The following is a 13,346-nucleotide window of genomic DNA, read 5'->3' on the forward strand; positions in this document are numbered from 1 at the left end:
GTTATGCAAGAGACATTTTTATTTTTCCAGATACATTTTTTTTATAACAAAATATTTTAAAATATTTCAGTAAGAACTACAAATATCGGTTATGGTATTACGATTACAATTAATCCCATAAATTTTGTGTGAATTACTTTTCAATTAATACCATCAATTTACCATGAATCCTATTTTTTTTTTTTTTTATCAATTCCAATTTAATATATTTATTCTCCGTTAAATCATTTAAATTTTTATTCCTAAATTAAAAAGTTTTCAACTTGTAAATTTAGTAGATTGTTGAGAAAAACCAAAAGTAATTATTTTTTTAAAAAAAAACAATTGACGTCCCCAAACTTGATAATCGTCGATATACATCACAAAATTTCATCTGTCACAGTTATATGATTAATTTAATTTTATTTCCTTTTTTATAAATACATGCACCATTGAAATGAGAAAATAGGAATTGTTGACTTAGGACCCAAATAGGTGTTAATATTATTTAATGGACCAATAATTATTTGATTGAGGTTTAATGTATTCAATTTTTGAGTTGAGGGTCGTAAGGAAATTCAACAGCGCACTGGTGCGTATTTATTTATTATAAAAACCAGTAGCCAGTAGGCCATACAATAAAGAAAGACGAGAGGCTTATCACGTCTAAAAAAAAAGAAAAGAAAATACTGATAGAAAAATTATTGAGGTTTTCGGTATATCAAAGTTACTGAATCGAAAAGTACAAATATTATCAATCTATCCAAAATTTTGATATGATGTGATAATATTACTGAACTAATCGTGATTCAAACAACTTATTTCTAAGAACTCGATATGATCAAACACTTTTTATTATATCAAAAGTTATAATCGATGACAACACCAGAACTCAAATATTATTAAACCAGTTGCCACATCAACTCTTCGACGATCCCCTCAAGAGAGTTCTGGTGAGCTCTCAAATGTTTCAGATCATTTGTCACATCATCATATAACTCCGAGAATCGATATAAGAACGAATCAAAGTCGGTGTCGACAACAATACTGGGGAACAGAGAATAGTTCGGACACCATTCTAGTACCTCATGTTTAATACCATGTTACAAATCCAAACTAAGATTTAATTACAATAGTGTCTCCCACAAAAAAGAAGCAAGAAGATTCATACTGTCAATATTTTAAAAATAGTAGTACTATCTCCAATATTTCATATTTTTTTTCATATATAAAATCCCTTATCATCAATATATTCAGAGATGTAATCCTTGTTTTTTCTTTTATAAAGAAATGAAATAGTTGTACAAAATGATTACTAAAACTCCGATTTCAAATTATCTCCTAATAGACATGAAAAACTATGCAGCTATCTACAACTATTATGGAACTAGAATTTGTGAAGACTGGGTTGGGTTTGCACTAAACTTTAGAGATAATAGCTTAAATGATCTCCATCTCGTCCACACAATCAAGAAGGCCACAAAAGTCCACACAAATCACATCATTGAAATAGTACAAATTCAAGATATCAATTCAAAAATATTACAGCACTATTTGGTGGACAATATATCAGTGATAGAATCGGTATCGAAAATAGCTCACAGCAGGTACATGCATTTTTCTATCGGGTGACAATTCGAACATGAAATGGAAAGAAAAAAGATCAACCTCATGGCCTGAGGATCAATCTTCACACGTTGTAACGACTTTTGGCTGATCTTTCTCTCTTCGAATCATCCTACATCGATGGAGAACAAATAAGAATAGGAACCAACTATCGCAGAACAGAAAAAGTAAGAATAGCAATGAAGCGTACATGGAAGTTGTAATAGATTTTATCTGTGACGTCAATGATCTCCTTCCACTTCCTTCCAATGCCCATCTGTGGACAGAAATACTTAAGAGTTTTAGAGATGACAGTACTTTGATTTCAAATAGAGCACAATGAAGATCAAGAATCCAACATATGATTGTCAAATCATTCATATAAGTTTTTAAAAGCCAGTGCTGTAATCTTTAAGGCATTTACCAGTCGCAAGGCGAAAAACTGCTCGCGTGGAGTGTGTGTATAGGTGGTGACCTCAGACATACTCAAAACATAACACAATAATCTCTAAAATGGCAGATATTAACAAAAAAAAAAGTTCTGATCAACACATTATAAAGGTTTTTAACTTTTTTTTATAACAAATTAGATTTTTTTTTTTGACAAAATGTGGGGTTTTCAGGGGAATAAACACAAAACATAAGAATCCACCAGTTTCTTTGGTTTTTACCAGAATCCGCCATTTGTTTGTTTGTTTTTTTGTTCTTAAAGCATTTGGATGTTGGCATAACCGATCAACAACTACAAAGGGGCATAGCAACTTTGAGGCAGCAGCAGCTGCTTCATTTATTTGTAACGTTTTATAAATTTAAAATTCTTCTATAAGTAAATCTCATTTGTTAACCCAACTTCAGGCTCTCTCCATTCTCATTCATCTCTCCAATATTTATCCACATACCGTGCACCACAATTTATCAGTATATTCTTTCACTGAAAACTCCAATTTTATTTTCTAACCTCTAATATGATTTATCTCCTAAATCATTCTGATGAAACCTTGAGGTACTATCATCAAGAGAATGTTATTTGCACTCCATTTTTTAAAAGGACACTTAACTATAAATAATCAAAGTATATATTAAAAATGCTAAGGTATTTTATCTCATCTCTTTTGTTGATAAGTATTGATAAGATTATTAGGTTTATAAGGTTGTTAGGATAAATAAAAAGTTTGTTTTTATCTTGTTATTTAAATTAGATTGGTATCTTATCATTAGGTGTAATCTTTTCTTTATATTCAGTAGAACCTTGAGATTGTAATTTCAATTCGATTCATTCAGCCTTTGAAGCTTGAATAAATATTGAAGGCATTTTATGCCTCTCTGTTTTTCGCTTTTTATTCCATCGACCTTCATGGTATCAGAGCAAAATTGAAGGCTTCTACCGATGGTTAAAATGGCATATTCTGGGAGCCATAACGCATCCAGATCGGAAAGCTCTTCCACAATCTCTGGATCGAACACAATTCCTTCCCCTCATACCCTTGAATCTGCACCTCTTCAAATTACGAATCACAAACTAAACGGAAAAAACTTTCTTCAGTGGTCTCGTTCCGCTCAATTGGTAATTCGAGGCAAAGGGAGAATTGGGTATCTTGATGGAACCATTTCACCACCTTCTGCCACGGATCCCACCTATCAAAAATGGGATACTCAAAATTCGATGGTGATGACATGGCTTATCAATTCGATGGAGGAAAGTATAAGTGAAATATACCTCTTCCATCTCACTGCTAAGGATATTTGGGATGCTGTTACTTTGGCGTACTCTGACCTTGAAGACTCATCTCAAGTGTTTGAAATACGTAATCAAATTCGAAACTTGAAGCAAGGAGATGGTTCTGTCACTCAATACTTCAACACACTCAAAAAATTGTGGCATGAAATTGATCTATTCACTGTCTGTGAACGGAAAGATCCAGCCGATGGGACCTTGTATCGCGAGATGGTCGCAAAGGAACGTGTTTATGACCTTCTTGCTAGGCTGGATCAAAGTTTAGATGAGGTTCGTGGGCGTATTTTGGGAATGAAGCCGTTGCCATCAATCGATGGAGTTTTCGCAGAGGTTCGTAGAGAGGAGAACCGGAAAAGGGTGATGCTTCACACATTACCTTTCACAGAAAATTCGGCCCTCGCCACACGCACTTCAGAAAGTCGTGTTGATCCTAATATGAAGAATGGCAAACCGTGGTGTGAACATTGTGAAAAACCATATCATACTGTGGAAACTTGCTTGGAAAATACACGGTAAACCAGCGAATTGGGTCCCAAACAAATTCAAAAATCGAGAAAAAAGGGAGCTTCAAGCTTCAGCCAACTCAGATGTAGATGAAAATCAATCTACAGCAGGCTTCTCGAAGACGCAAATGGAGCAACTCTGTAAATTCTTCTCTGATGCTACTGGATGTTCCAACTTGGCTGAGAAAGGTACCAAATTCACAGCCCTCAGTGACCTAACTACAAAAGGTGAGACTTGGATCATAGATTCTGGGGCGTCGGACCATATGTCTTCCAGTAAGAGTTTGTTTTTATCATATATTCCCAGTACAAGTCACCAAAAGGTTAAAATTGCCGATGGATCATATACTCTTGTGCATGGTGTAGGAATTGTCTTACTCAATCATTCGATTGTTCTAAAGGATGTTTTGCATGTGCCTAATTTGTCCTGCAATTTATTGTCCATCAGCAAACTTACAAAAGATTTGAATTGTACGGTTAATTTCACATCATCTACTTGTATTTTTCAGGACCTAACCTCGGAGAAGAGGATTGGCAGTGCTAAGGCAAACTCAGGTCTCTACTACTTTCGGGATGAATCTATCGTGAGTCACCATGTTCAAACAGCAGTTGGGAATTCTCCTCTTTCTCGCAAACAATACATATTATTGTTGCATTCCAGATTAGGACATCCAAATTTCTTGTATTTAAGACGATTATTTCCTTATTTATTTCGAAATAATGACTCGTTTCAATGTGAAATTTGTCAATTGGCAAAACATACGCGTGTTCCTTTTCCTCCTCATTCATATAAATCATCTAAACCGTTTGCTCTAATTCATAGTGATATTTGGGGACCGTCTCGAGTACCTACTACTTCCAATCGGCGATGGTTTATCACTTTTACTGATGATCATACTCGTGTCTGTTGGGTGTATCTTTTAAGGGAAAAATCGGAGGTGGAACAAACCTTTCGAAACTTTTATTCCATGATCAAAACGCAATTTGATGCTACTATTCATATATTGCGTACAGATAATGGAACTGAATTTTTCAACTCTGTGCTTAACCAATTTTTAAGTGAGCATGGTCTCATTCACCAAAGTTCTTGTGTTAATACACCTCAACAGAACGGAATTTCAGAAAGGAAAAATCGTCACTTATTGGAAGTAGCACGTGCTCTCTTATTCACATCACATGTCCCTAAATATTTTTGGGGGGATGCCATTCTAACAGCATGTTATTTGATAAATAGAATGCCTTCCCGTGTCTTAGAGTTTCAATCCCCTCTTGATCGCCTTCATCTATCCTATCCAGAACATAGGCTGTCATCTTCCTTAGAACTTAGAGTTTTTGGATGCACTGCATTTGTACATATCCATGATCAAAACAGGAGTAAATTAGATCCTCGATCTCATAAATGCATATTTCTAGGATACTCTTCGACCCAAAAAGGTTATCGGTGTTATTCAATTGATACAAAACGATATTTTATCTCTCGGGATGTTACCTTCTTCGAGACACAAGCATTCTTTCCAAAGGCACAATCTACCCCTGTCCATAATACAGAGCACACAAATTCAGAACCAGTCCTTCCCAATACTTTGGAGTATCATTGGAATCTTCCTACTCCAAATCTGTCAACGGCAAGGGGAGAATTACTATAGCCGTTTCCTTTACACTTCTCACGAAAGAAACATCCAGATACCGTGGTAGAACCAAAGATTCTTGGCAGCCAAGTCTCCAACTCGGAGGTTCGGTCGGTTGATACTTTAGATGATCCACAGCATGATGTCTCATGTCCAGATTTAGATGTCCCTATTGCATTACGAAAGGGAACCAGATCTTGCACACAATACCCAGTGGCTAAGTATGTGGCATATGAACATCTATCAGCTTCTGTTCATGGACTAATCTCTAATCTGTCAAGTGCTAAGGTTCCAACCACAATCCAAGAAGCTTGGAACGATCTCAGATGGAAACAAGCTGTCCTCGAAGAAATGCGGGCACTAAAAATGAATGAAACGTGGGACATTGTTCAACAACCCAAGGACAAAATCTCTGTTGGTTGTAGGTGGGTCTTCACGATTAAATACAAGGCTAATGGCTCAGTTGAACGCTACAAAGCAAGATTGGTTGCGAAGGGATACACACAAACCTATGGTGTAGATTATCAAGAAACCTTTGCACCAGTTGCAAAAATCAATACAATACGAGTTTTATTATCCTTGGCAACAAATCTAGATTGGCCTCTATATCAACTAGATGTAAAAAATGCCTTTTTGAATGGGGATCTAGAAGAAGAGGTATACATGGATCTACCTCCTGGGTTTGATGAAGAAAGGAAGAGTGGTAAAGTTTGCAGGTTAAAAAAGTCCCTCTATGGTCTGAAGCAATCTCCACGAGCCTGGTTTGATAAGTTCACCAAAGTGATTCTAAAACTTGAATTTCTACAGGCTCATACTGATCATACCTTATTTTACAAACACAAAGATGGAAAAATAACAATTCTTATTGTTTATGTGGATGACATTGTTCTTACAGGAGATGATCTACATGAAATGGAAAGGCTGAAGCTGAAACTTGCAGCTGAGTTTGAAATGAAAGACTTGGGAAAATTGAGGTACTTTCTTGGCATGGAAGTGGCAAGAAACAAATCTGGAATTTCGGTATCTCAACGGAAATATGTGATTGATCTTTTGAATGAGACAGGAATGCTAGGATGTAAACCAGCTGACAAACCCATGGATCCAAATCAGAAATTGAGAGAAAATGGTTGCCCTGTGGAGAAAGGAAGATATCAACGCCTAGTGGGGAGACTAATTTATCTTGCCCATACTAGACCAGACATAGCTTTTTCGGTGAGTTGTGTAAGTCAGTTTATGCATGCCCCGTCTGAAGAACACATGACAGCCGTCTATCGAATCTTAAGGTACCTAAAAGGGACTTCTCTTCAAGAAAACAGAAGCAAGAAATATTGAAATATTCACTGATGCAGATTGGGCCGGTTCAGTGGGTGATAGAAGATCCACATCAGGGTATTGTGCCTTTGTCTGGGGAAATTTGGTCACTTGGAAGAGTAAGAAACAATCAGTAGTAGCAAGGAGCAGCGCAGAAGCCGAGTTAAGATCAGTGGCTCATGGTATATGTGAAGCTTTATGGTTGAAAATGTTACTTGAAAAACTGAAAATGAATGCAAGTATGCCATTAAAACTATTTTGCGACAACAAAGCTGCGATAAGCATATGTCACAACCCAGTACTTCATGATCAAACTAAACACGTTGAAGTTGATCGACACTTTATTAAAGAGAAGATAGATGAAGGAACCATCAACATAGCATATACCCCAACTTCGGGACAAACTGCCGATATCCTAACAAAAGGCCTGTTTAGGCCATTGTCGAAAAGATGGTTGACAAGCTTGGAATGTATAACTTGTACATTCCAGCTTAAGGAGGAGTGTTGATAAGTATTGATAAGATTATTAGGTTGATAAGGTTGTTAGGATAAATAAAAAGTTTGTTTTTATCTTGTTATTTAAATTAGATTGGTATCTTATCATTAGGTGTAATCTTTTCTTTATATTCAGTAGAACCTTGAGATTGTAATTTCAATTCGATTCATTCAGCCTTTGAAGCTTGAATAAATATTGAAGGCATTTTATGCCTCTTTGTTTTTCGCTTTTTATTCCATCGACCTTCATCTTTTTTCTTAAATTAATTTATTACACTCTCAATTCTTGAATGAACTTGTCCAAGACTCTAATTAATTAAAAATTATTATAGTTAAAATTTCCAACATCCTTAAATGTAGAAAAATACACAAAAATAGAAATAAAAAATATTCATTAAACTAATTGTTACTTTTATTTTCATTTTCATTTTTATTTATAATTTTTTAAATCAAGTGATTTTATTCTTATATTTTTTAATATCTTATTCCATCTCTTCTTACTTTAACTTACAAATATTAATCACAATGTCTTACAAAATTATGGATACTAACAAAAATATTATTAATAATTAATATTATAAGAATAGTAAATGATAGTTTTGCTGTTATTATTATTATTAATCAACAGCTACTGCGTAGTATATGAAATATTATAGGAAAATCAACATCGAGAATAGAGAGGATGTTGGCTAAACAAATGAGATTGATTTACAAAAGATATTTTAAATTTTGTTATTGGTGACCAGTCATGCCAACATTCAAATGTTTTTGTTTAATACAAGTTTTGCCATAATCCACAGGTTGAACCAACAAACTCTGGCACATTAAATTTTTTTAAAATAAAAAAAACCGAAAGAATCCTCCAACCAGTGGGCTGTAACATTTTGTACATTCATCAAGATTTTTATATCTGAAAATATAATTTATTAAATGATAGTATATGAGGCTATTGACCCAAACAACCTTACTAGATCCAGTTACAACAAGAATTAGTCTTTGGTGAAAATAAAAAACATTCCTTTTAGACATTTCAATATCAAACCACCTACATTGTTTATTTATTTATATATTGTAAAAATTACAACAATGACCTAAGTTGCCAGACCAAATAGATGATGAAACATCATCTTAAGAAATTAACACACGTGCGGATGATTCTAAGTAGTAAGGTTATCCCCTCTATTAAAAATTATGCAGAATTGCAAGCATAACCTCACAACTCATTTTTGAAGATGTGTCAGGTTAAGGTTCTTTTTTTATCAGGGTCTGCTATTGCATTGTTCAGGTCATTCAGGAATTGTTTCATTTTGTATCGCCATATAAATTTGTCAACTAATGGTACATAGATCAATAGTAACAGTAAAACCGACAATTGAGGACATCATTAGCTGATTCAATCATTGCCAAACAAATAAAATCTGGGGAAAATTATATTTCTAAGAACTAACTTAAAGAAAAATACCTGAAGTGCTTCATTCGCAGCAGTCTTAGTCCACAGAGATAGCTTGTCTTGCTTTTGGCGCACGTTGGCAACCACTCCACAAATCTCATTAGCATCATCAAATTGCTCTCCAATTAAAGCCATTAACTAACAAAAGAAATATTGATTCAAACACAAACATTTTTGAGGAAAAAAACCATGAATTCCAGCATCATTGTCATAAATATGCCAAAAACTAAGAACAAGGGATGACTAAAATGTTTTACGGTTTCAAGCCACATGTCATCAAGATCAGCCTTTTTGGCGTTGTTTGATGTAACAGTCCATTTGCCTCCACTAGCACACTCAAGGTCTTCCCATTTGGGCTCAACTCCAGCTCTGAATAAGTGAAAGTCTGCATTCCCAGGCAACTTGCTGGGTCTAAATATTTGGTCATACAAACTGCGAGAAAAATCATAATTTCATTTGACGTGATAACATGAGAGCATCTACGATAATGTCCACACTTTCAATACAAGCATAAAACAAATATTCATGCAGACTGATGTTTAATACAACCTGACCTCAATGAACTGTTCTTCAAGTGAAGTTATTTATGAATTACAGTACATTTCAAGCATCCATGCAGACGTGATCATGAAAATTTTAATAACAGATATAATAGTAATATAAAAACTTCAACAATTTGCATTTCAGGCACTTGACAAAAATTTATATTTGACAAACAGCAAATCCAACAGAACACAGGACATATGACTTAAATGTTGAAAATTACTGTAACCACAGGTTTCCGTCTCATGAGATATAATATATCACACTAAACCGGGTGGTTGACATGTGAAAGGAAATCATTTAAGGAAAAATATGAGACTCTGAAGACCAGAGATCTAAATTAAAAAGTTTATTCCAAAGAAAATCTCATCAAATACACAACATGCCATCGCTATTTCTTGACTCCGGCTTTTCCTCATACGTAGAAATAATAAAATTGTTTTGTTATATGAGATTGAATATGATCAAGATACCGCCGTATTAACAAGATATAAGTCTGATGCCAGAAAAATATTCAAGGAAATTGGATGGTTTTTAAAAAATATAAGGGCAAAGAAGTAGCTACTTTTTATGTCAGGCCAAAAAAAAGTAAAATGACAAATGGATAAGACACTCAGATACTGCTGCACTACCAAACACAACATGCACGAGCAGAAAGGATGAGACAAGGGATAAAACTATCTCCAGTCAACTGTCAAAACTAATTATGGCTGTGAAAAAGAAGGGTTACAATTAATTTCATATTTCTTACCGAATTTTCAGAAGTATAATTCTAAATAATGAAGAAATTCAAATCCTTAACAACTTGACCATATGTGTAAGCAAGCCTCCCGAAGGAATCCAGTGAGCATCTCTAAAGATTTAGGGAGCTAGAAATAGATGCAATTTCTACCTTTGACATGAAATGGCTCTAATACGTAAAGATCAACCACCGACATAAAGTAGATTTAACTGAAAATATCATATCCGAGATCCAAATTATATTCCCACAAAAAACATATGGTTTCTAATTAATGGAGTTCGAGTTTTGGTGTAGACGACAGCATTAAGTTGAAAAATTATAAATTTCTTCTTTCATTTTCAACTGTCAGGTCACTACTTGATATATTTTCAATCACAAGTTAAAAAGATCCAAGTATTCAGTATCTTTGGGTATCTTTGGGATGTTAGCGACAATAATTATCATTGTTTTACGAATTTATAGACCTTGCACAGATTTTGAAAGATGAACGCATAGTAATTAAACACATCAAGCAGCGTAGAGAAGGGATTCCAATTTCACAAGAATCAATAGCTTGGTTTTATTGGAGAGTTTCACCAGTTACATAAGTTAGATTCACATGAGAGAAAAAAAATCATCAATAGGATTGCACTTGATCAAGTTTGTCCACATAAAACTCACTCCCAGATTTCTTAGAGCAATATGGTTATGATAAATTTGACCAGTTTTGAATCAAGTGGAAGAATTAAAAGCATGCACATCTGGAAAGGACAAACAAAGATTAACTTATTTAAAACTGGTAAACATGCTTACATTTCACTACATAAGGCTGAGAAGACTCGTTGTCATCTCAACTTTCGTATGATCCAAGAAAGTCAAATTTAAGGATTCTCTAATCAAAGCTTCTGCCAGAAACACTTTAATTGGTCATTCATTGAATAAATGGGGATAGAAATTCTAAAACATCCAACTACGAATTGATCACCTTCGATACAGAACTTAATGGCTAATGCTACCTAAGGCTCAATGACTAAGAGTAGAAGATAAGACCTATGACAAACTGGTCCTGTCAAGGGAATGAGGGATGCACCAAGATTTCAGTTTCGGATAACTGATGACCGAAGTTTGGGTAGTCGATTCTAGTAACAACCCATAAAAAGATGAAAACTTGAAAATTTAGGATCTTGAGTAATTAAATATCTGCCTGCCAGATGATTACCTCCTTATTTCTACATTTTTAAAAATAAGTTTTCTAATTCAATTTGCATTTTGAGGGGATATCCATTCTACCAAATAATGAAAACGGTGATAGTCATTTTACAGAAAAAAATACCACGTGATTGTCTAATTCTAATCACAATTAAAAAGAAGGATTCAGTAATATATAGTTTCTCAATCAATTATCACTATGACATGAGCCATTCTGATTGTTTATCGCAAGCAAACATGTAATGCTTTCCAACAATGAAAGTGTTTAAACTTTATGTCAACATGTAATGCTTTCCAACATAGAAAGTGTTTAAGCTTTATGTCAACATGTAAGGCTTTCCTACATAGAAAGTGTTTAAACTTTATGTCCATTGTTTCTTCACGATGCTGATGATAATAAACTAAATTTACTTCATACTCTATTTTACGATAGTCTGTTCCTCTGTGGGTTATACGCCCTCATCTTTTCCACATTGGATGTTTCATGATATCAAGCACATTATAATTTTTTTTTGTTGATGTATTAAAGAAGAATCCAACTATTTCCACCGATTTGAATAGCATCGTTTTGCCAATTCAATTTGTCAATTGAGCCACTTATTGAATATTTTTAAAGTTTACTTATTTAGTCAAATAGTTTTGAAAGTACATCAATGCCGTAAATAATTTTATAACTTGAATAAATAAGAAAAAATATTAGTTAGTTTAAATGGTCTTTTGCAAAAATTGTAAGTCATACCAATTAGTCTGGTCGATGTAATTGAAATATATGATTATAAGTACTTGATCAAATAATTTACTTTCAAAGAAATATGAAATGAGTGCTTGATAATTCTAGAGGAACATGGATCCATCAATAATACAAAGGTTAGAGGATCAGCAGGTACAGTTGAAAAAAAAACTATTCATCAATACATAACAACATACCACCAGAATTCTTCGACAGTGTCAAATGTATAGCCTTTACGAAGAGAAGAGCCCCAGGCCGCCCCCTGTTTCGGCTTGTCGTACCAGAACGTCCACTTCCTCTCCAGCTTGTGCGGCTGTTTCTCCACCGCCTCCGCCTCCACCTCCGCCGCCGCCTCGCTAGACATTCTATCAAATCCCGAGAAAATATGGGTTCCACGGAGGGAAAGAAATTAGGGCGAGATTTTTGTGGGCAAGACGGCGCTTTTCGAGGTCTATGGCAAGCTCCATCACTTTCTTTTATTAATTTGTTTTTTTTTTTAATTTTTAATTATTATTATTATTTTAATATTTTATATTTTTTATTGGTCAAATTTTAAACAAATCCTCATGTTTTACTATATTTTATAATTTACTATATTGTCAATCAAAAGTTAGTTTAAATTTCATACTATATTTAAGATTTTGCAAAATCATTCTTGAACTCTCTTTTCGATATGTGATGTTATATCTATCGAGTTTGCCTAAAAATATAAGGTTGTGCAAAGTTTCCAGTCTATATGCCATAAATTAAGGGGTTTTTTTAATAGCTCATCATGCTTTCATATAATAATTTAAACATTTTTGCGTCTTTGACCAGAATGTCATTGGGTTGTATCTATCGAGTTTATAGATTGTTTCTCACAGTCTCACTAAATACAACTGATGGTTCCTGACATAGATCCATTAAACAACACTTAGTACAACCATGTATTATTTCCCACCTCATGATATAATAGCAAAGAAGTTTAATTTAGAAAATAATAAATGAGATGGACAGTAAGTCTTGGTTATTTTATTCAAACATACAACATATTATTACATAGTAACCTCAGCTGGAAAGACAAAAACTTGTGTGAGATGATCTCACGGATCGTATTTGTGATACAGATATCTTATTTGGGTCATCCATGAAAAAGTATTACTTTTTATGCTAAGAGTATTACTTTTTATTGTGAGGTCTCACAGATTATGATCTGTGAGACGGTCTTACATGAGACCCACTCAGCTGGAAATACAACACACATAAAATAAAAATATTATAAATTTTCTTTTGAAAGAAAAATGAAGAGATTGAATTATATCTCTGTCTTCTTTCTGTCTCGATATATATAGAAGTCTTGGTAGATTTGAAATCCGGACTTCAAACTTGTGAATTACATTGCCATTTTTGGCCGACCACATCTTTTAGTTGATGTACCACTAGTTAGTGGTCTATCAT

General features: G+C 34.1%; 1 protein-coding gene across 1 annotated transcript; it reads right to left on the minus strand.

Annotated features, from left to right (window-relative positions):
* Window positions 1-1,480: 1,480 nt before the first annotated feature.
* Window positions 1,481-12,362, minus strand: LOC140833002 (eukaryotic translation initiation factor). The gene is made up of 5 exons (XM_073197359.1): window positions 12,107-12,362; window positions 8,964-9,138; window positions 8,719-8,844; window positions 1,796-1,861; window positions 1,481-1,717 (listed from the first exon to the last, which is right to left on the minus strand). Exons 1-5 carry the CDS (start codon window positions 12,271-12,273, stop codon window positions 1,670-1,672), a joined length of 582 nt encoding a protein of 193 aa, XP_073053460.1. The 5' UTR covers window positions 12,274-12,362; the 3' UTR covers window positions 1,481-1,669.
* Between the last annotated feature and the right edge of the window lie 984 nt (window positions 12,363-13,346).

Source organism: Primulina eburnea, chromosome 5, assembly GCF_022965805.1.
Source record: "Primulina eburnea isolate SZY01 chromosome 5, ASM2296580v1, whole genome shotgun sequence".
NCBI classification, from domain to species: domain Eukaryota; kingdom Viridiplantae; phylum Streptophyta; class Magnoliopsida; order Lamiales; family Gesneriaceae; genus Primulina; species Primulina eburnea.

What these genes read in the sequence shown, in the direction of transcription:
- LOC140833002 (XM_073197359.1), bottom strand. Translation starts at nt 12,273, where the DNA reads ATGTCTAGCGAGGCGGCGGCGGAGGTGGAGGCGGAGGCGGTGGAGAAA. An exon ending in ACTGTCGAAGAATTCTGGTG is followed by an intron (nt 9,139 to 12,106) that starts GTATGTTGTTAT and finishes TTTTTCTCGCAG; the next exon opens with TTTGTATGACCAAATATTTA. An exon ending in ATGACATGTGGCTTGAAACC is followed by an intron (nt 8,845 to 8,963) that starts GTAAAACATTTT and finishes TTCTTTTGTTAG; the next exon opens with TTAATGGCTTTAATTGGAGA.